Source organism: Rhinoderma darwinii, chromosome 11, assembly GCF_050947455.1.
Source record: "Rhinoderma darwinii isolate aRhiDar2 chromosome 11, aRhiDar2.hap1, whole genome shotgun sequence".
Taxonomy (NCBI): Eukaryota; Metazoa; Chordata; class Amphibia; order Anura; family Rhinodermatidae; genus Rhinoderma; species Rhinoderma darwinii.
In genome coordinates, this window is record NC_134697.1 from 31,966,459 (window position 1) to 31,989,188 (window position 22,730).

The 22,730-nt window shown below is 39.9% G+C and overlaps 2 protein-coding genes across 4 annotated transcripts in view; one reads left to right on the plus strand and one right to left on the minus strand.

Moving 5' to 3' along the window:
• Window positions 1–22,730, minus strand: part of RBP4 (retinol binding protein 4) — a 349,798-nt gene that overhangs the window by 132,804 nt on the left and 194,264 nt on the right. The gene's annotated exons all lie outside the window — the stretch shown is intronic.
• LGI1 (leucine rich glioma inactivated 1) overlaps window positions 1–22,730 on the plus strand; it is a 35,421-nt gene that overhangs the window by 5,198 nt on the left and 7,493 nt on the right. The window contains exons 3-5 of one of the 2 annotated variants that reach the window (XM_075841022.1): window positions 13,413–13,484; window positions 14,202–14,273; window positions 20,833–20,904. In XM_075841022.1, coding sequence (XP_075697137.1) covers window positions 13,413–13,484; window positions 14,202–14,273; window positions 20,833–20,904 — 216 coding nt within the window. The remainder of the gene's footprint in view (window positions 1–13,412; window positions 13,485–14,201; window positions 14,274–20,832; window positions 20,905–22,730) is intronic. The other variant, XM_075841023.1, reaches the window with a different exon arrangement.

Sequence of the window (22,730 nt, forward strand, 5' to 3'; positions counted from 1 at the left end):
TGTCCAATGTAGAAGTCAGGGCACAGGGTTATCATGTCACTGTTTATAAAGAGAGATTGGATAAGCGGTGGCCAAGTAACTCCGTTGCCGCTTATAGTGGGGGAAAAGAAAGTGATGGGTTAAACTCTAACCTGTCAGTTTCCTGTTTACGCCAATGGCCCTCAATGGGGTTGGTCTGCCGGTCACCATAGACATGAGCTCAAAATCTGAAAAAATCCAATATCCATGTCCGTCTTAGCAAGTCAAACGTATATACCGTATATATCGGCGTACAAGACGACTTTCTACACCCTTAAAAAAATGTCAAAAGTGTGGGGTCGTCTTATATGCCGGATATTGTCGGATATTAGGGATGCACGTTGCAGCCGCACAGCTCAGTATAGTACACATGACTATGAGAGCGGGGCTGCGGCTGTGTAATTCAGCCACAGCCCCGCTCCTGAGTCCTGACATATGCGCGCGGGGTCAGCATCATGTGATGCGGCCGGCGCTGAACTAATGATCTGCGGCACTGAAGACAGAACATGGCGGGCGCGCTACAAAGCACCCCCATGTTGTCTTCAGTGCCTGAACTGCCGCTCATTAGTGCAGCGCCGGCCGCATCTCCTCATGCTGACCGCGCGCGCACTTCCTGTCAGGAGCGGGGCAATGGCTGTATTACACAGCCGCAGCCCCGCTCTATAACGCCGGAGATCAGAGAACCTCTCATCTCCGCCGTTATTCCCGTGAATGCTGCGATCACAGCTGACTGCAGCATTCAGGGGAAAGTGAGAAGGGGGGATGCCCCTGGATCGCGTCACAGGGAATTCCTGTGACGCGATCGAGGGCCATACCATATATGGGCAGACAGCCCAGGGTCTATTGACGGACCCCAGGGCTGTCTGACCATATCTCTTGTTGTTAGGATATACCCAAGTATGTCCTAACAACTGCCTGTGTGCTATCCGTCCACAGGCTAATGTACTGGCACATATCTGATATATGTCAGTACATTAAAGTTTAAAAATAAAGTAAAAACAAAGTATGGTTACATTTTAAAAAAAATACACCTTCACCTTTTTTACAATAAACATTAAAATAAGTCTCAATACATAAAATACACACATTCAGTAATGGCGCGGACAACAATGTTTTTGCATCATTTATGATGTGTACGCTGTAAAAAAATGAAATAAACACGGCTTTCATTCACTTATTAATGTGAGGCGCGAGGTGCGATGAATTTACCCTCCATGTTCCTCACATTAATAGTAATTAACCCCATCATGTACCTCGCCTATCTGCGCATGCGCGAGTTCAAAGAGACAGAGTCCTGGGTCCTGCCGCCGATGGCCATAGTGAAGCGCTCCTGCACGAAATGGTGAGTATATCTTAAATTCTATATTTTAAGGGTAAAAGTTGGGGGTCGTCTTATACGCCCAGTCGTCTTATACGCCGACATATACGGTATCTCTTTTTTCCAATAAAATATGAATGAATATTATATGAATTTTAATATAGATTATGCTATGAATTTACTAGTGTTCTTTGCTAAGCAGTGGCCAAAATTTGTTTCCTTGCGATATGAGCCCTGTCTCATTGTCCTGTGCCATGCAGATTTTGATGCAGATTTTTGAGCCAGTGCCAGTAGTGGTTTCAAAAGGAACGGGACATATAAAGGAAGAACTTCTACTTCTTCCTGGATCCACTCCTGGCTTTGGCTCAAAAATCTGCATCAAAATCTTCAACAGGTACTCGATGTGTGAATCCAGCCTTCATGTGCACTATTCATTATGCAATGAGGACCACTGTCAGAGAGGTTATTCTCCGTGTCTAATGCAGAGATGAGTGTAAGGGTGGAGTTTCCACAATATTCTATCTTTAAATGGGTTGTCCAGGATTTCAAAAGTACGTTTTATTTTTTAACAGAAACCGTGCCACATCCACGTCCATTGGTCTGTGTCTGGTAATGCAGCTCAGCTTCATTGACTTGAACGTGGCACTAGTTTTGGAAAAAAAAAATGGCCAGCCATCTCTTTCAGTTTGGAAGTATTTTAATGGAAATACATGCAAGACTTTCTTTAAAGAGGCTCTGTCACCAGATTTTGCAACCCCTATCTGCTATTGCAGCAGATCGGCGCTCAATGTAGATAAGAGTAACATTTTTGTTTTTTAAAAACGAGCATTTTTGGCCAAGTTATGACCATTTTTATATTTATGTAAATGAGGCTTTCTAAAGTACAACTGGGCGTGTTTAAAGTAAAAGTACAACTGGGCGTGTATTATGTGCGTACATCCGGGCGTTTTTACTTCTTTTACTAGCTGGGCGTTGTGTATAGAAGTATCAGCCACTTCTCTTCACAACGCCCAGCTTCTGGCAGTGCAGAGACACAGTGTGTTCTCGAGAGATCACGCTGTGACGTCACTCACTTCCTGCCCCAGGTCCTGCATCGTGTCGGACGAGCGAGGACACATCGGCACCAGAGGCTACAGTTGATTCTGCAGCAGCATCAGCGTTTGCAGGTAAGTAGCTACATCGACTTACCTGCAAACGCCGATGCTGCTGCAGAATCAACTGTAGCCTCTGGTGCCGATGTGTCCTCGCTCGTCTGACACGATGCAGGACCTGTGAGTGACGTCACAGCGTGATCTCTCGAGAACACGGCTGTGTCTGCACTGCCAGAAGCTGGGCGTTGTGAAGAGAAGTGGCTGATACTTCTATACACAACGCCCAGCTAGTAAAAGAAGTAAAAACGCCCGGATGTACGCACATAATACACGCCCAGTTGTACTTTTACTTTAAACACGCCCAGTTGTACTTTAGAAAGCCTCATTTACATAAATATAAAAATGGTCATAACTTGGCCAAAAATGCTCATTTAAAAAAAAACAAAAAAACGTTACTCTTATCTCCATTGCAGCGCCGATCTGCTGCAATAGGAGATAGGGGTTGCAAAATCTGGTGACAGAGCCTCTTTAAATATGGCCACCCCAGAATTTAGCTGACCGTCGCTGGTCCAGATTCTGCTACCTCCAGTGATTGGCTGTTATCACCTTTATGAATTGGCAACAATATAATACATAGAAGGAGATGCTTTAACTTAGTGGCTCTCTGCTTTAGATTCTAGATGTTCGAGGGGCTAGATGGATACAATGGTGTCCAATGTAGAGGTCAGGGCACAGGGTTATGATGTGGAGCGGCAAAAAAAATGTGATTTGTCTGATGCTATATATATATATATATATATATATATATATATACAGTCAAGTAACTCAAAGTACCATTACTAACTGATAATTTATATAATAGTATGGACACCTTTGGGCAATTTTTTTTTTGCATGTATAAAATTGGGCTAAAAAAAAAATTTGTGATTGTTTTTTTATAAAGAATTCTGAACCGTTTTTGGTCGGCAGCCCACATGTATTCTAATTCGTAGCTGGCCGCAGAATGAGGTTCACTGTGAAATCTGTCAGTCAGGTCGTAAGACTGTTTGATCATGTGATCTCCTGAACGCTGATCTAAGCCGAATGCTGATCATATCAAAGTGGACATCCATATACTTTATGACAACCCCAATCTATATACCCTGATAAGACATATGAACAAGGGTTGTCTTGACGAGACAACGCCTTTAACTTCCAGTTAATTCATTTGATATATTTTTTTTAATCGTTTGTTTTCTAATGCAAAACCATAAGTAAACTCTAAAGAGCCAATAGGCCGCCATACTATCAGAAAAATAAGTAATCTCATATATCGTCTGCTCTTTCTCCATACAACTCATTCATATTCTTTCAAATATTTAACTCCTCGGGTTAAACAATTGTATAAGTTCAGTCAAACATGTAGCCACGATCATCATCAGACGTAAATCTCCGTGTGCAGCATGTTGTGGCTTAAGGATAACATCTCGATTGTTCTGTAAATTTCCTAACATTTAGAGACTGTTGCTAGGCAGCTGCCGAGGTGATTAGAAAGCACAGCGTGAAACAGCGAGAAGAAACTCTATGGCAGCCGAGAACAAGGGATTACTTCAGACGTGTCCTAGATCCCTGGAAGTATAGATTATTGCAGACTTCCAGTATTCACTCATTATGCGACTCTGGACCCGAAACTTATTCTTAGAAAAATTAGAATTAATTTAGCAATAAGAGGTAGAGAAATGTATGGTACTGCCAAGCCGCCTTACTCACTTTTTGGCCTCAGTCCGACGCAAATTTGGCCGTTGTAATCTGTGACAGACTGGTTGCCAGGGAAGCGTCACCTGGAAATTTACTATAAAATATTATAGTTGATGTATCCTTAACAACCAGTCTGTTTTAAATGACTCCAGTCTGTATTAAAAGACTGTTACAGGGGTTGTCAGATTTAGAAAACCCATATTTTAATATGCTATTAGGTAATTCTGAGTAAATAGAGGGGGGGGGGGGGTACCCAGTTCAGGAGCCTCATCTATTAGCCAGAGCAGAGAGTGGCTACAAAGAGCATCTCTCACTCTGGAGGACCAAAAGCATCTCTGCTTTACATAGATAGTCCATTGGCTTCATTAGGAACTGTGCAATGCTTCGTTTTCCCTGTGGTGGCGCTGCAGAAGAATTGAACACTTGTTGCCAGGTTTCCCTTCCAATAATAGCTGATTACTGGGGGACCGTTCTAATATAACAAATTGGCCAAAAACAATCCCTTTAAGTTCAAATCTGGGCTGCCATTGGGCTACCCACAAATAAGAGAAAAGCCTGTATATGCCATAAACCATCGCCATCTTGATTAGGTTATTCTAATATACTGTAGCATGGGTGACATGGTTACTGTTCCTTGTCATTTCCCTTCAGATTAACAACATAATTGAATACACAACAATAAAAAAAAAGAAGAAAAATATAAATAGGTAAAGTGGTTATGGTGTCTAATTCCTAGGATAGGCCATCAATATTAGATCGGTAGGGGTCAGACTCTCAGCATCCCCGCCGGTCAGCTGTTTAAAGGGGCTGATATAAAGCAGTATCATTTGAGGAACATGATTTCTGAGCAAAGAATGGGCTAAATTAAAGGGGTTATCCGGTTTAAAACTGATGGTCTATACTTAGGATAGGCCATCAATTTTAGAACGTGGGGTCCGACTCTCAGCACCACCACTGATCAGCTGTTTGAGGTGCCGTGGTGCTCCAGCGAGAACCACGTCTACATCATTATTTACCAGCCACAGCTCTGTACTTTTAATAGCGGCTAATGCTGAGAGGTGCTGGTTCTGAGAGTCGGACTTCAACCATCTAATACTGATGGCCTATCCTAAGGATAGGCCATCAGTTTTAAAGAATCGGATAAAATATTTTGCTCATTAAACATATTCTTTATATTATACTGCCTGATATGAATATGTTGGATCTGAATTACAGAGGCTGAGACCCTTTTTAATAAGATCCATTCTATACACTACAGTCTGCTAACACTGCGCAGCTGGATTTTGTATAACGTCTGTTTACAATGTAACAAGGATTATAAAGTTCAGTAGTGATAACACAGGTAGGCAAGACTAAACATTATCTGCTACATAGCAACTGCCCGGCTGCAAAACAGTAGCAACATTGTGTGTGTGTGTATATATATATATATATATATATATATATATATATATATATATATATATATGTATATATATATATATATATATATATATATATATTCTACCCAGAGTCAAGTTAAACATACAGTGTATTACATAGAGCTTTTCTTTCTGACATTAAAAAAGCACAAATATAATATGAAGTCTTAAATTGTTTCATATTTTGCTCAGCTGTTTCTGAGTTATGGTATTCTGGGTCACTTAGTTATGGTATTATTTATTTATTTCAGTTACTTATATAGCACCAACATATTACGCAGCGCTGTACAGAGGTCCTCTTTTACTGTCCCCATTGGGGCACACAATCTAAATTCCCTATTGGTATGTTTTTGGGGTGTAGGAGGAAACCAGAGTACCCGGAGGAAACCCACACAAAACACAGGGAGAACATACAAACTCTGTGCAGATGTTGTCCTTGGTTGGATTTGAACCCAGGACCCACCGTGGTTTTATGGGAAAGCTGGGTGACAACCAATGCGGTCGGCATGACCACTCCCATGAGGGTTATCACTCAGCTTGTCCACACTCTATAGATATGAAAAAAATGACAAATAATGTATTGAGCCAAGAAGATGAACTATTTATATTGACATATTGATGACTTTGGCTTAACCTCTTAACACCGAAGGACGGATATATCCGTCCTCTGCAGCTGCTAGTTCGCGCAGGAGGACGGATATATCCGTCCTGTGATGGCGTGGGTACTGACACTGTACCCACGCGATCAGCGGCAGGAGCACGGCTGTTATACACAGCCTGGCTCCTGCTGCAACTGCCGGAATAGAAGCGCGCTCCGATTCCGGCAGTTTAACCCATTAAATGCCGCTGTCAATAGTGACAGCGTCATCTAATGTGTTTGACAGAGGGAGGAGCTCCCTCTGTCACCCCATCGGCGCCCCCGCAAAGAAATCGCGGGTCGCCGTCGGGTTTCCATGGCAGCCGGGGGTCTAACAAAGACCCCCAGGTGTGTCTTCAGCATCTGCCTGTTAGGCGATGCCGGAGGCATGACCTAACAGGTTGCCTGTCAGTTTTACACTGACAGGCAATAATGCTTTGGTATACTAAGTATACCAAAGCATTAGAAAAAAAGGAAGTGGGGAGGGTTCCTCCAGCTCACCTGACACAATGGAACGTGTCGTTGATACAGTCAAGTCTAAGGACGCTGAAGCCGTCCGAAACGCGTAGGCTCCGAGGATATTACTCCCCCACTTTCTCCACACCAGGACTCCTTACATTTGGATCCCTTTTTTAACCAGGACCATTAAACTTGGAAATCGTTTCCATTTTACCTTACCCACAGTGCTGGACCCAATTTCTTTGCTACCCTTTATACCAAAGCATTATATATGCGATCGGCACATCGCATAGTGAAGTCCCCTGGTGGGACAAAAAAAAAAAATGTCAATCAGTTAAATAAAGTTGGTGAAAAAAAAAAAAATAATAATTACAGGGAAAATCAAATACAACTTTTTTTGCCCAAAAAGTGGTTTTATTTAGTAAAAGTGTCAAAACAAATCACACATACACATATATGGGATCCCCGTGATCGTAACGACTTGAACAATAAAATGAACACATTAGTTAAACCCCCGGATGAACGGCGTCCAAAAAAAACGCAAAATAACACGGCAAAATTCTCTCTTTTCTCCCATTCCCTCCATAAAAAATGAAATAAAATTAATCTACAAGTCCTATGTACCCCAAAATAGTACTAATGAAAACTACACATTGGCCCGCAAAAATCAAGCCCACATACCACCACACCGATGGAAAAATAAAAACCTTACGGCTCTTGGAACGCGGCGATGCAAAAACAAGTAATTTTTTTCTAAAAGGCTTTTTTTTGTGCAAACGTAGGAAAACATATAAAACCTTTACATATTTGGTATCCCCGTAATCGTGCCGACCCATAGAATAAAGTGAACATGTTATTTACGCTGCATAGTAAACGGCGTAAATTTGTAACGTGAAAATCAATGCTGGAATAGCTGCTTATTTTCAATTCTCTCCTAAAATAAAGTTAATAAAAGTTAATCGATATATTATAAGCATCTAAAAATTGTACAATTACAAAATACAACTCGTCACGCAAAAAACAAGCCCTTATACGGCAATATAGACGGAATACAAAAACAGTTACGACTCTTGGAATGCGACCATGAAAAAACAAAAAATAATCCTTGGTCATTAACGTGCAAAATGGCCCGGTCATTAAGGGGTTAAGGAGGACTTGACACGTCTGTTTTAGTAAATACTTGTCTTCCCCATAAAATCACAATTCTGGAGCATCTTTTCTTAGAACTCCGCGTTGTGCTGTACCTGTGTTATTCATCTTAGAAATTTATGAATTATGGAAAACTGGGTGTTTTGTCAGTCTGGCACTGTCAGCAGTGATAAGAGTGTGTCAGAAGGTGTAGGGACACATTCCCAACAGGTTGTCAATTTATACATAAATTTGTAGGAGGAATAACAGAGGAATGGTACAAGAGATCTAAGAAAAAAGGCTGTAGAATCTATTTACTGAAACAGACATGTCAAGGGCAATGACAGGTCCTCTTTAATATCTTTGGTCCTAAGGCAATAGCATTATTTCGCTTGCCTTGCCTTGTCTTAACAGGGTCTTAGATGAGATGGTTTTAAAGGGATTGTATCACCTATATATTTTTTTCCTAATTAAAACCAGATTGTGAAACAAACTTTTTTTCTAATCTGTTTTTATTTTTCGACTGTAGCCTTGTTTTAATTCTATTTTTTGTACATGATAAGGTCAGCCATCTTGCCTAAGCTGATTTTAACAGCATTTATAGATATGCTTTAAAGAGGCTCTGTCACCAGATTTTCAAACCCCTATCTCGTATTGCAGCAGATCGGCGCTGCAATGTAGATTACAGTAAAGTTTTTTTTTTTTTAAAAACAAGCATTTTTGGCCAAGTTATGAGCATATTTATATTTATGCAAATGAGCCTTTCTTAAATACAACTGGGCGTGTTTAAAGTTATGTCCAAGTGGGCGTGTATTATGTGCGTACATCGGGGCGTTTTTACTTGTTTTACTAGCTGGGCGTTCTGAATGGAAGTTGATTCTGCAGCAGCATCAGCGTTTGCAGGTAAGTCGATGTAGCCTCTGTCGCCTGGTGCCGATGTGTCCTCGCTCTTCCGACACGATGCAGGACCTGGGGCAGGAAGTGACGTCACAGCGTGATCTCTGGAGAACACGCTGTGTGTCTGTGCACTGCCAGAAGCTGGGCGTTGTGAAGAGAAGTGGATGATGCTGATTCGTCAGCATCATACACTTCTATACACAACGCCCAGCTAGTAAAACAAGTAAAAACGCCCAGATGTACGCACACAATACACGCCCAGTTGTACTTAACTTTAAACACGCCCAGTTGTACTTAAGAAAGGCTCATTTGCATAAATATAAAAATGCTCATAACTTGGCCAAAAATGCTCGTTTTTGAGAAAAAAACGTTACTGTAATCTACATTGCAGCGCCAATCTGCTGCAATACGAGATAGGGGTTGCAAAATCTGGTGACAGAGCCTCTTTAAAGCAGCCACACGGAACATAGAAACCTGTGAACTGGAGGGGCCCCATTAACTTTTATGGGAGAGTTTTCTAAGCATGCTCTGTGAGAGGTCATTGTGCAGGGAGGAGGAGGGGAGCTGTGTCCATCACCAATTGTCAATGGTGGATCCTGGGTTATCTATATAGAGGTGTTACCTGTCATTGTAATACTGGCTGTAATGATAATGAGATGACTGCTGATAAATAATCTCTACGGAACAGGAAATGTCAGTCTATTGTGAGGCTTAGTGGCTGGAGTGAAAACGGCAAGATTTTAGGATTATTTTTTAATATAATGACATAGAAATGTAAAAAAAGATCAGAAAAATTATTAAAAAATATGTTTACAATAAAAACTTGATTTAACAAATAAGAAATTTTCTGATAACACATACCCTTTAAAGGGGTTGTCCCATAGAACACATGTATCCCCTATCCACAGGATAGGGGATACATGGATGATTGCTGGGGGTCTGAACGCTGGGAAACCCAGCGATAAGGAGAATGGGGGACCGAAAGTCCCACGAAGTGCTCCATGAGAAGCTTGAGATTTCCAAGATCTGTGTCTGGCTTGTGTGTCTGGCAGCTCCATAGAAATTAATGAAACGCTGGTCGCGCATGTGCATAGGGGATACATGTGTTTTGTGGGACAACCCCTTTAAGTTTCACTACTAGAGTACAGCTCTACACCAAAAGACTAAAGGGAAAATTTTTATAAATTACTCACAAAAAACAAGGGCAAGGATGCAAGGCGTACAAAACCTGAAGTAAAGTCCACTTGGATGCTCAAGCCCTTTTTCCTCCCATACCCCTTCTCATCTTTTAACTATGATGGAGAAGAGATTAAATCATGGTTAAATCCGAGTATAGATGCCTCAGGGACTGGTGTTCATCAAAACTCTACAAGCTCAGTTTTGATCATCTTGACATGAGATAATTTTCTTAATTTAAGTTTTTTTCCTATGGAATTTTATTATCAGTATAATTTCTCCTAGCTATTTTAGATTTGCTGAACATTTGCCTGTATTCTCTGAATTAAAGAAATTATGTCAGGACACTTTTCATTTTTGCGTAAGGATGGATGTCATAGAGAGGGGTCCTGAGCATTCAACACATACAGTAGATGTATTACTTGTTTTCCCATTGGGGCTGTCCAATACTACATTTGCCTTGCAGAGGAAATAAGCAGCCTCCTGTAGCTTCCTTCAGTGAAAAGAGGCGATTGAAGTCAGGGGTAGACAAGACAGCCCTTCTTCAATCGGTTGCGCTAAAGTTTCAATCTAAGAGGTGATCCAGTTGAGACTACCCCCTAGAGCAGCAGATTTTTTTTTCTAGTTTAGGCTTTACTTCACAGCATATGTCCAACAATTTACATTTTTAATGTACGTAAAAAGTAGACTGTGTGTATTACAATCTGTATTATAATATACAATTCTGCAGGCTTCAGAGCTGAAATCTTCCAGCATTTCTTGCTGGTGATTGGAACTTAGGGAAGTGTAGTCTTAAGACCAGACATAGTACAGTAATCGGATGTAAGACATAAAAAAGTAACTGCCCCATTACATTATAGGGGTTCAGCTAAGCTGTTAGATGTGTATCTAATAATTAACTTGTCAGCCAATGATATCCAGCAGAATTATGAATGCAGCTCTGGATATTACTGAAGATAAGTACAAAATGGCAATATCTATATATATTGTCAGTAAAAAATGAAGTTGTCATGAGGTCCTGGTGTAGAATCCCAGTGTTATTGTAGCTCGTGATGAAAAGCGGAACACAACCGATGGACAGTAGAAAATACCGTACAAGTCTGCCTGCAGTTATCTGATGGTTTAGGCTGTTCAGCTTCCAACATTACAAAGCTGGCCACATCCATTAGATAAAGGTCGTCCGTCATTGCAATTTTGGCAGGATAGACCAACGTTCTAATGTGTATAAGGGCTTTCTGACCGTCTCCAATCTTTTATTCCCATGGGAATAACCATACATGCTTGGCCGAGGTGTATTTATGGTGGAGTCGGGTGAAATAGCTGTTGGCCAAGCAGTGACAGTTTACCAAAAGCAGCACATAAAATATTATATTATCTTCCTAAATTATGTCAATCCAATAATCTGGTAAAATCTGCTAATGTTCTGAAGAAAAATGCATAGACCAAGACAAAGATGTTCTGAAAATTATCTGCCTATGCCTACCCTAAATTTTGATATTCAGTATTTTATCATTTTTTATGCGACGTGGATGTTAATTATACTTGAACATCTTCTCTGCAGTCACTATTTTACAGAAATACAGGATTTATTTAAAAATGTAACCAAGTTTTATCTTTAAAGAATATGTCTGATATTACTGACAGTAATCTGCTTTTTTTCCCAGAAATAGTGCCAATCTTGTCCATGGGCTGTGTCTGGTATTGCAGCTCAGCCCCAATCGCTGGGGCTGAACTGCAATACCATAAACAGGCAATGAATAAGAGTGGCGCTGTTTCAGGAAAAAAAACCAGACTCTTTTTTTACTCTAATCTCAAACAACCCTTTTAAATGTATTCCATGAAATGTTCTTACAGTCGACTGCTGTCGCTGTTCATGGCTTTAGGTTATTTATGTACTTTTCTGTTCCGCAGACTTGGCAGTCACAATGCTCCACGTCTCTGTTCAGCCTGCAGCAGGACATACAAATTGGCATTACAAACTTGGCTCCCAATATGACACATTGGCACATTGCATCTCACCTGTTTGATCAACTATTCTTATAACTTCATAATAGAGTAAAATTAGTTGTACATTTTTATACAAATGCAGCTAATGTAATCGAGAATAAAATATTCTCTGAGTTTGCAATATACATTATGCCATTATTTTATTGCCGCTCCTTCGTGTAATACAGTCTTACAAGGTCACAAAAAAAGGGTTTTGCACCTCTGCTTTCTAGATTTTATTTTAGAGTTCATTTTACACCAATAGCAACAGCGCCACCTTGAGACAAGTCCAATAGCAGCATCAGAAAAAAATGTAAATATAATACTAGTTGCTTATTTTTATTTCCAATTTTTTTTATTAGCGACAACATATTCCATACTGTTTCACTCACATTTCAATGACTCACTTGGGTTCTTGTCCTTACTCAAGCTTAGAATCTGTTCTCCCTATATACATGCAAGCATGCTATCATTTGTAAGAAGTCAGTTAGCCTAAAAAAGGGAGTAGATACAAGCTGCATATAGATGAATTACTCTACAGTGCCATAATATAGGTCCCTAGAGGGGGACTATATGGCAACATGCGGGGTGCCTATGGCTCCATAGTACGCTATGGCTACAATCTCTGCAGAGTGATTGCTCATACTGTAGCTTACAGCAGTCATGTTAGATACTATTAAGAACAACTTGCAATTATTATTATTATTGTATGAGCAAATTTTTTTGTATTAATATCTTCCCATTGCTTAAAAGCTGGTACTCCACTTGTTAGGTGTACTCCTTAGGTCTAATGCGCATGACTTGCATTAAAGCTCTGTACAAGTTCTGAGTTGTAAAAAGTCGTATTACGGCATCGATAAAAGTCTATAGGGCCATGCTGTACCTTTGTTTGTTTTTGACTTTTGTCTCTGATCCATACGGCATCAGAGAGGGAAAAAAGTACAGCCATGTTCCATCTGATGTCGTTTTACAAAAATATTGTCCCCTAGAAGCATTGCTTCTAGAGAATAATACATCCGTAATGTGGTAACATAGGCACCATATAGCAGTACGTGTGATGCCTACATCTAGTACGGAACTTGCCGCCGCACAGGTTCTGTGCACATAACTTACAATATTTTATACAAATTGTAAGCCATTTTAGGTTAACAATCCCTATGCTATCATTTAATTCTGTTTTCCAGAGATCATGCAGAACAAAGTATGTTGTCATATGTAAAACATTTATTATATAACATGTTACATATAAGATATACAGCACCTGAATGGTCAAATGACATGAACATAAAAAGTCCATCAACAGCCATAGACTAAATAACAACAGTGGCATTCCCATCAATATGATTGTATTTGCCAAATGTCCAACTACCCCCCATCATGAGAGGTGTAACACATGCTCTAATACCTGCTATTAACATGACCTTCCCTTTAACTCATTTGTGTGACAATATACTCCTACTTTTTAAGCAAATCAATTTTGATTTCATTAATAAACAAACCGCTTTCTCTTCCTTGTCCTAATTGTATGTGTTATACTTACGCAGACTGTTCACCTCAAACACTTTTGATGCAATCAGTGATGATGCATTTACTGGTCTTCCTCACCTAGAGTACTTGTAAGTATAAGCACCAACTCATTGCTGTCATTATAACTCATATAAACAGCACTATTTGCTGAAAGAACAGTAGGACTACATCCACTTGTCATGTCTTATTTATTACAGCTCTTTAAATTGTCATGTAGATCTGTAACGTAATGAAAAACATTTTTTTTTGTATAGAATGAGTCCTTGTGGATGTGCTCCTGCTAATTCTATATTCATTTTATTTCATGTCCCATATAGATGACTACAGTGCATTTGTTTGAGTTATGTTGTGTTGATATTGGTGAATTTTTATTAGGATGCATGGTACTTGGCTCCCTGTTCTTTGCATGCTCTTATACCCCACTACGGTGCCACTTTGATTAATTTGAATTATAATTTATTGAACCCCTTTTAATACATTATAACATGTAAATAGGTTGATAATATCAAAAGACGTCCATTTGTTCTGTATTCATACAAAGTTTAGTGTGTAGGACAAGGGATAATGGGGTGGGGGTGGGGTGGATATTGATTGGACCTGGAGGGTAAGTGTTCCCTGGGCTTTTACTGTTATACTTTAGTGCTGCAATTAATCAACCATCAATTCATAAAGCCATTACTGTGAATGTCTGTGTGTGTGCAGGGACTATTACTATACCATTCCATATGGGCTTCAGGCAAAAGGATGCCATGCCCTCCCCTAATAAAGTCTTGCCACATAACCAATCTTCTTATTTGTTTTTTTAGGTTCATTGAAAACAACAAAATAAAATCGATTTCAAGAAATGCTTTTCGTGGGTTAAAGTCTTTGATTCACTTGTAAGTATTGGAACTAATACGTCGGGTGGGGAGGGGGTTGTTTAACCTGAAATCCAGTTTTACTATTTTGTCTTTTATTTTATCAAATGACTGCAGATGTTTTATTTAAGAAAAATAGAGAATTATCTGACATATAATCTAAACTCTTCTGTTTTCTAGAACTGTCTTAGAAACATTAATTTGAAAGCAAAACTCAAAAATTACACCTAAGCCCTGATTCTAAATAAAAAAAGGAAATTAATAACAAAATAACTGATAGAAAAAGCCCAAAGAAAAGAAGTATTATTATAATATGATAATTATTTTTTGCCTAGTTTATAGTAATCCTCCCTCAATTAAAAAAACAACTAACTTAACTACAACACTTCAATGCAGGAATAACAAAGTTTTGTCATCCCTGCTTTCTCCATTTTATTATACCCTCTGCTCCTGCAGGTAGTGATATCCTATTCTGTAATACCTAGTATAGAAATTATTTATTTATGCATATCACTGATGTCTTGTTATAAATGATGCAGCATTCCTCATATCTCCTCATTGTGGGACCCATAGAAAGTAAGGATTCAAGCACCTAATTAAGGCAATTTACTTCATTTGCTTAAACAGAAAATCAAAGGGTAACTAAACTTATAAAAATACTATTGACATCTCATAGTGACATGTCAGAAGTTTTGATCGTTGGAGGTTCAAGCACTGAGACTCCCACCGATCACTAAAATGAAGCTGGAGAAGTGCTCAGGTAAGCGCTTTGCCATTTCATTTCTGATCGGCTTTCCTCAGCTTTCTTCAGAGTGGTGTATGGCCCTGTACACAAAGAGTTTTTTTGGTGATGATTTTCACGCGGAAACCGCGTCGGAATCAGCGACAAAAAACTTCTGAAATCGCCCCCCATTGATTTCAATGGGTGGCGGTGGCATTTTTTTCCCGGCCGGCTTTTAGCCGCTCGCAGGAATAAAAAGAAGTTTGTCCTTTCTTGCTGCTTTTTCGCCTCTAACCTCCCATTGAAAACAATGGGAGGCAGTAAGAACCTGCGGCGCTCAATTCTCCTAGTTTTTTGTTGTGTTTTGTGCCAGCGGTCCTTGCATTACTTGCAATGGCTGCGGGGAAAAACAGTTCAAACTCTGCCTAAAAATTCCTGAAAGAATACCCAGGCAGATTTTTTCTGCCTGCAAAAAAACTCTGTGTGAACAGGGCCTATGAGCTTAATAGAAAGTCTATGAGTCCGTACACCGCTCGCTCGGCTTTCTGAGGAAGGCCAATATGAAACTAAGCAGCACGGTGCTCAGCCCCTGCTTCGTTTTAGCGATTGATGTGGGTCTCAGTTCTCAGACCCCCACCGATCACAACTTTTGACATGTCACTTTGACAAGTAAAACGTTTTTTTTAAAGTTTAGTTACCCTTTAATCTTTTGTTCTGACTTATTACTTGGCCCTCCCCTTAATCTTTCACACTGAGCCCACCTTTGCTTGTGACTTTTGAAAGGCATTGTCATGAACTGCATCGGGTCTGCTTAGGAGTTAAATACTCTGCTGGGTGGTCAATAAACCAGCAAGGGGGGGGGGGGGTAATTTCTTTGTAGACTGGTGTTTTTATAATGAATACGACGCTCAGGAGTTATGCGCCAGCTGTGGCTTTGCTGGTGAATGCCATAGGCAACGACAAGACATTGGGTGTCCAAAAAAAAAAGCTGAAAGTTCAAACTTCCCATTTTTAAAACGTTAAAAATAATTAGTGACAACGTAACGTAAAAAAAAAAAGTAAGGTCTGGACCATGCCAGAATCAGTCACCTGTGTGACATCATATAGCAACTTTGCATCTTATTGTGCTCATTGGCTTAAAGGAATACTCTGGGCAACACTGATACACTGTGTCGTGTCTAGTGTAGAGCCTTAGGGGGAGGTGCTTGACACAAGAATTCTCTCTTTCCACTTAGTCTTTATTATCAGTGTATAATTTAGTGCAATAAAATCTGCATCATCTGCAAATTATCACAAAGGCCTTAAAGAGGCTCTGTCACCAGATTTTGCAACCCCTATCTGCTATTGCAGCATATAGGCGCCGCAATGTAGATTACAGTAATGTTTTTATTTTTAAAAAACGAGCATTTTTGGCCGTTATGACCATTTTTGTAGTTATGCAAATGAGGCTTGCAAAAGTCCAAGTGGGTGTGTTTAAAAGTAAAAGTCCAAGTGGGCGTGTATTATGTGCGTACATCGGGGCGTTTTTAATACTTTTACTAGCTGGGCGCTCTGACGAGAAGTATCATCCACTTCTCTTCAGAACGCCCAGCTTCTGCCAGATCACGCTGTGTCGTCACTCACAGGTCCTGCATCGTGTCAGACGAGCGAGGACACATCGGCACCAGAGGCTTCAGTTGATTCTGCAGCAGCATCGGCGTTAGCAGGTAAGTCGATGTAGCTACTTACCTGCAAACGCTGATGCTGCTGCAGAATCAACTGTAGCCTCTGGTGCCGATGTGTCCTCGCTCGTCTGACACGATGCAGGACCTGTGAGTGACGTCACAGCGTGATCTGCCAGAAGCTGGGCGTTCTGAAGAGAAGTGGATGATACTTCTCGTCAGAGCGCCCAGCTAGTAAAAGTATTAAAAACGCCCCGATGTACGCACATAATACACGCCCACTTGGACTTTTACTTTTAAACACACCCACTTGGACTTTTGCAAGCCTCATTTGCATAACTACAAAAATGGTCATAACTTGGCCAAAAATGCTTGTTTTTTAAAAATAAAAACATTACTGTAATCTACATTGCAGCGCCGATCTGCTGCAATAGCAGATAGGGGCTGCAAAATCTGGTGACAGAACCTCTTTAAGACTCAGGAAGGACTGCTGCAGTGCAGTCTCTGATTTATGTCAATGTGGCTCCTCAAATTGGATTGTTCTCCTTATCTTGTTAGAGGCTGCAGATGCAGGAGACAAAACATTTGGTTGTATTTGGAATTTGTTGGAATCTTGCCATCCTTTTTTTTTTTAAGAGCCAAAAAGTTTATCAATGTTAAAAACAAAACCTCCTAAACCACAACTTTTGGCTGAACTGTGTAACACATTGTTTGGCTCCATGTATATTTAATAATGATGACATTAACAGCGTTCTAGATCTAAGGCTATTCCAACAAAGGGAATGAACTTTCATGAAAGGCGGAGAACTATGCACGTGGGAGAATAATACAGTTACATAATACAGTAGTTTATTCTGTTACATTTGCCCACTTAGAAAAGTGGGAACAAAATCCAGCAAAGCAATAAGTGGGTGGATAGAATAACAATGTTGTACTTATCAGAGCCTTGCGTCATTAGACACTATCAGAAACAAAATGCTTAAAAAGTGAGAAAATACCCTGTCCTGATGAGGCTGGGGCTAAATACAGACTTCTTGTAGTACAAAGTCCATAGTCGCAGTCACATGTACATGCAACTTTCATGCCACTCTCTTGTGACTGTTAATACATTAGCATAACTAGAATTGATGGGGTCCCATAACAAAGTCAGAAATGCCCCCCCCCCCACCTTGTTGGCAGTAAATTAAAATTTAGTATTGCAAATACAGTATAACGACATTAACAAAGTGTGGATAACAGTGTCATATACTGTTCATTGTTTTAATTTTCGCTTTTTTCTCCCCACCTTTCAAGAGCCATGTTTTTTATTTTTCGGCAGATAAAGCCGTTTGAGGGCTTGTTTTTTGTAGGACGAGTTGTAGTTGTGCATAATGTTATATTGTAATAGTTCGGACCTTTACGGGCGCAGTAATACTAATTATGTCACTTTTTTTAAAAAGGGGTTTTCCCATCAGAGACATTTATGACATATCCACAGGATATGTCATAAATGTCAGGTAGATGCAGGTCCCACCTCTATTTCTAGAACGTGGCTCCCTAAACCCCATTCTATTGCTTAGTGTTGTCGCTTAAGCATGTGAATTCCGACCCTGAATTACGGAAACAGCGTAGCTCGCTGAGCTACGCTGTTTCCGTAAGTCCCAGAGAACGGAATGGTTGTTATGGAAACAGCGTAGCTCGCATGCTACGCTGCTTCCGTAATTCATGGTCGGAAATCACACACTTCAGCCACAACACATAGCAGTAGAACGGGGTTTAGGGTGCCCCGTTCAAGAGATTGGTGTGGGTCCCAGAGGTGGGACCCGCATCTATCTGACATTTATGACATATCCTGTGGATATGTCATAAATGTCTCCGATGGGAAAACCCTTTTTACATAGCTTTCGGGGGAATATATTTTTTATATATATATATTTTTTAAATTTAACTGCATTTTACGTCTTTTTTTTTTAGTCCCCCTCTCCCTAACGGCTTAGATGCTGTGGTAGCTATTGACTGCGACATCTTAGGGGTTAAACAAGCTTGATCCTGCTCGAGGATCCCGGTTGTTGCAGTAAAGTGTCAGCTGTAACATACAGCCAACATACGCAACTTATTGAGCGGGCTGAGGCTGTGAGCCCGCTCCATACTTTTTCCTCCCGGACTCTGCCGTATATATATATATCGGGAAGAGGTTAATATTCAAATACAAATCCAGAATTTTTAAAGGAAACTTTTAATGCCCTCCATCCATTAAACTCATGTTTCATATGCCAGTCTTATGTTTACATGGGTCGGATTTGCTCTGGAAAACTGCCGCAAATCCGACCCAAATTCTGCAGGGAATTCCGGACGATAATTCACACCACATCGAGTTTGACTAGAGCAGATGGGATAAAAAAGAGACCATACTCACCTCTCCTTGTGCTCCCGCAGCAAATACCCCCTACTCTCTGGGCTAATCTGTGTTGAGCTGCATTCCTGGGATGACGTCTCTTTCCATGTGACGCTGCAGCCTGTGAGTGGCTACAGCAATCACATGGAGTAAAATGTCATCCTAGGAGGCCGGCTGCCAGAGACCAGATGGTAAGCAGTAACACATCGCTACAGGAGCACAAGGGGAGGTGAGTATGGTGTTTTTTTAATTTTAAAGTAGAACATTTTTTGTTGTTTTGTTAATGTGATTTTTACTGTCCGTGCACCAGAAAGGTAAATCCATGCTGGCATATATTTCCATATAATTTCTGCCAGTTTCTGGCGTAACTTAAAGTAAGTGCCCAGCCCCCTTCCGCTAATCCCTGATAGTCGTGTAACTACCAAAAATAAAGTCACAACTTTTTTTTATTGCAACTTCTGATGCATTTGCAGTTGCCTGAAAACTGTGATAGAAAACTTAATACATCCGCCCCCCATTATATTGTCTGACAAGTCTCAATGATAGATAACTGTGGAGGTACACGGTATGTGCTAGCTCCCTCTGCTGGCTGAAGAAATATTGGATTTCCTTGGCATAAGTACAGAAGATCTATTGATGGTTTATAAAGCGGTGCCCAGGCACCAATCCAGGAGTTGTGCCATTCTCTAAAGAATATCTATCTGTGGTCTGAAACCTAGCATAACCTTATAGTCATTAATGTGCGCTGTATTAATGGCAGGTCTGGCTGGCAATGTTCGTAGTTTAACCCTGTAGTAACAAAATATGCATGAGCAGGAGAGCTGTGTACATTTTTAATATGCTTACTGTTTGTAGGGGGAGCTTTTCTTGTCACCTCAGTACACAGATTAAACATTCCACTGCTTAAATACCTAAAGCTCCTTCTTGGCTGCTAATATGACGGCCTGCGTGATATAACCCGTACCTGTGCAGACATGGAATATATATATATGCTGTAAGTAAAATAAGGTAAATCCTGCACCACGCCGGCCATTCTACAACTATTACTAATTTGTAAATTGAACTACCAAGTATGAGAGTGGTGGTCTGAGCCCCCGGGACAATACAAGTCATGGGCCCCTACAATCTATCCATCAAAGTCTTAATACACTTGATCTGGGTGAAGACATTTCATTGTAGCAGCATTTATGTAATTTGTCTATTATATTTGTATTACTTATTTGCACTTTAACTCTTTAATGAGTCCGCATTTCGCTGAAGGGCTATAGGTCCTCTCTGCCCGATGGGCCCTTGTTTAGTGCATGACTGCCCAAATGGTCAATCCACCCTTGTAATTACCTGTATAGTGGTAAACCTGAGCTTTACTGTCAACCACAATTAACCCTTTAGGCTTAGCAGTATTCATCTAGGGTAATTTGCAGAGGTGGCTATACCTGTGGATTTTAGATATGTTATAAATGTCAATCGACCGCTTTAATGACAAAAATGTATATTTTGTATATAAAGAAACACTGTCTCTGTGTAAGAGGCATAACCATGTTCAGTTCACACCACTGTGGCTGGCACAAAATGGCACCAAGAGACGTACATTTTTTATACTATACTATCAAATTTAATAAGACTATCCTTATAAACTGCACCATCCAAAGTGAAATACGGCTTTGGTTTTGTGAGTATTTATCTCATTATGGGGATACATATTTAACATGAAATTTCTTATTTTACACTTATTGTCGTATGAGATTTCTCATGTCACTAATAAGTTAAACTGTCTTTCTGGGTGTGTGACCTTTACATAAAACTGTGATTCTCTTTGTATTACAGAAGCCTGGCCAATAATAACCTCCAGTCTCTTCCAAAAGATGTCTTCAAAGGGCTGGACTCACTAACAAACGTGTAAGACAAGAGAGAAAGCTCATCTTTCTGCATTAAGAAAGTGTTTCAAATGTACATTATTACAGAAAATATCTGTATGTATGTAAATATGTGTGTATATAAATATGTATGTATATAAATATTTATGTATATACTGTATGTCTATATGTAAATAAATATGCATGCATATATGTCTGTCTGTCTGTCTGCATGTATATAAGTATGTATGTCTGTATATATGTATATTAGTATGTATATAAATATTTATGTATATACTCCTTTTCAACCCACTTTTTGGGCTGCTCTCCATCGCCCTCTAGCTTCACACCCTCATAATGAAAATACACATGCATATACACTGAATATGTTTGTATATAAGTATGTATGTATACATTTATTAATGTTGGTTTGTATACAAATATGTCTGTGGATATGTATATACATATATATATATATATATATATATATATATATATTAATGTATTTATTGATGCATCTATATATGCCTATATATATATTTATTTATGTATGTTTGTACATATATATGTTTGTTTGTATCTACACATACTTTTTTTTTGTATGTACAGTATATATGCATTTATGTCTGCATGTCTGACTGTATATATGCATGTATATTTGTATGTATATATGCAGTTATGTCTGCATGTCTGTCTGCTGGTATGCATGTAAGTATAAATACCAAATTGTATTTTTTTGATGTGGTTAATACAGAGCAATCGGCCAGACCTGGAGCAGAGGCGGACTGAGCAGTTAGATCAGTAATACCCAACTTACAATCCGGGGGTCCCTTATGTGCAAGGCAAATTCATATGGCACAGCTGCCTTCCTTAGGATAACAATCAGGCATCTTTCCGATCTCTAAAAATGATGTGTCATGTATATGTTTATGTATATTTATCTATGCATGGGCATTTTTATATGTATGTGTTCTGTGTTCCCTTCATATGTATTTTGTGAAAAACAAGAACAGATCCTGGAATCTCTATTTTGGAAACTATTTTCTATCAAACTTGTTGCTAACTAAAATCTAGTTGTGTAGAAAAGTCATACGTGTGTGCCTACTGCTTGATCCAGCCCGGGCTAAATGTGATGTGCGGCCCTTTGATGGAGTCTTGGGCTTCATTTAAGGCCCCCAAAAACCACTGAGTCAATCACCCAGACTCAGTGAATGTTAGCTGAATGTTCCAATTAGTCCTCCTTCTACGTTATGCAGATAACAGGGCCCAGTGGTGGACCCTGCCCGAGGCTACCTGACATTGCAGTAGATAACTCAATACTCTACTTACAGCTTTTGACAGTGAGACAGTAGATCAGCTACATATACTGACGCCAGTTTTCCTATATCTACGTTTTAAACATCTGAGAACCATTTTAAACAGTAGATATCAACCTTATGCATACCCAATATATACTACATATACCATTGGTGATGGCTGGAATTTTCCTGAATGCAGAACACCCAGCACAGTGATTCACTGTAAGAGCCATTCATTTGTATTGTACATAAGCAGTAAGGCACCATTAGAATCAATTACTGAGCATTAGCAGGCTCTTTGGCTCCTATAGTCTAAGAACTGGTCTCCAGACATGCCAGAGCATAACTAAATGAGGGATTCCCTTGGTGTAGTGTGAAGTCACATGTACTGCAGTCAGTTACTAACACCAGTGCCTCTAATGTCTAGGAGCAAGAAAGGATCAAGCAAATCAAAATCCAACCTCTTTCACCCAACTTTCCCTTGATGGAAGTCATAAACAGTTCGTTAATGCAAAGGAACCTGGCAGCGAGTGTTCAATTCCTCTGCAGCGACCTCGGCAGGAAAAATTAA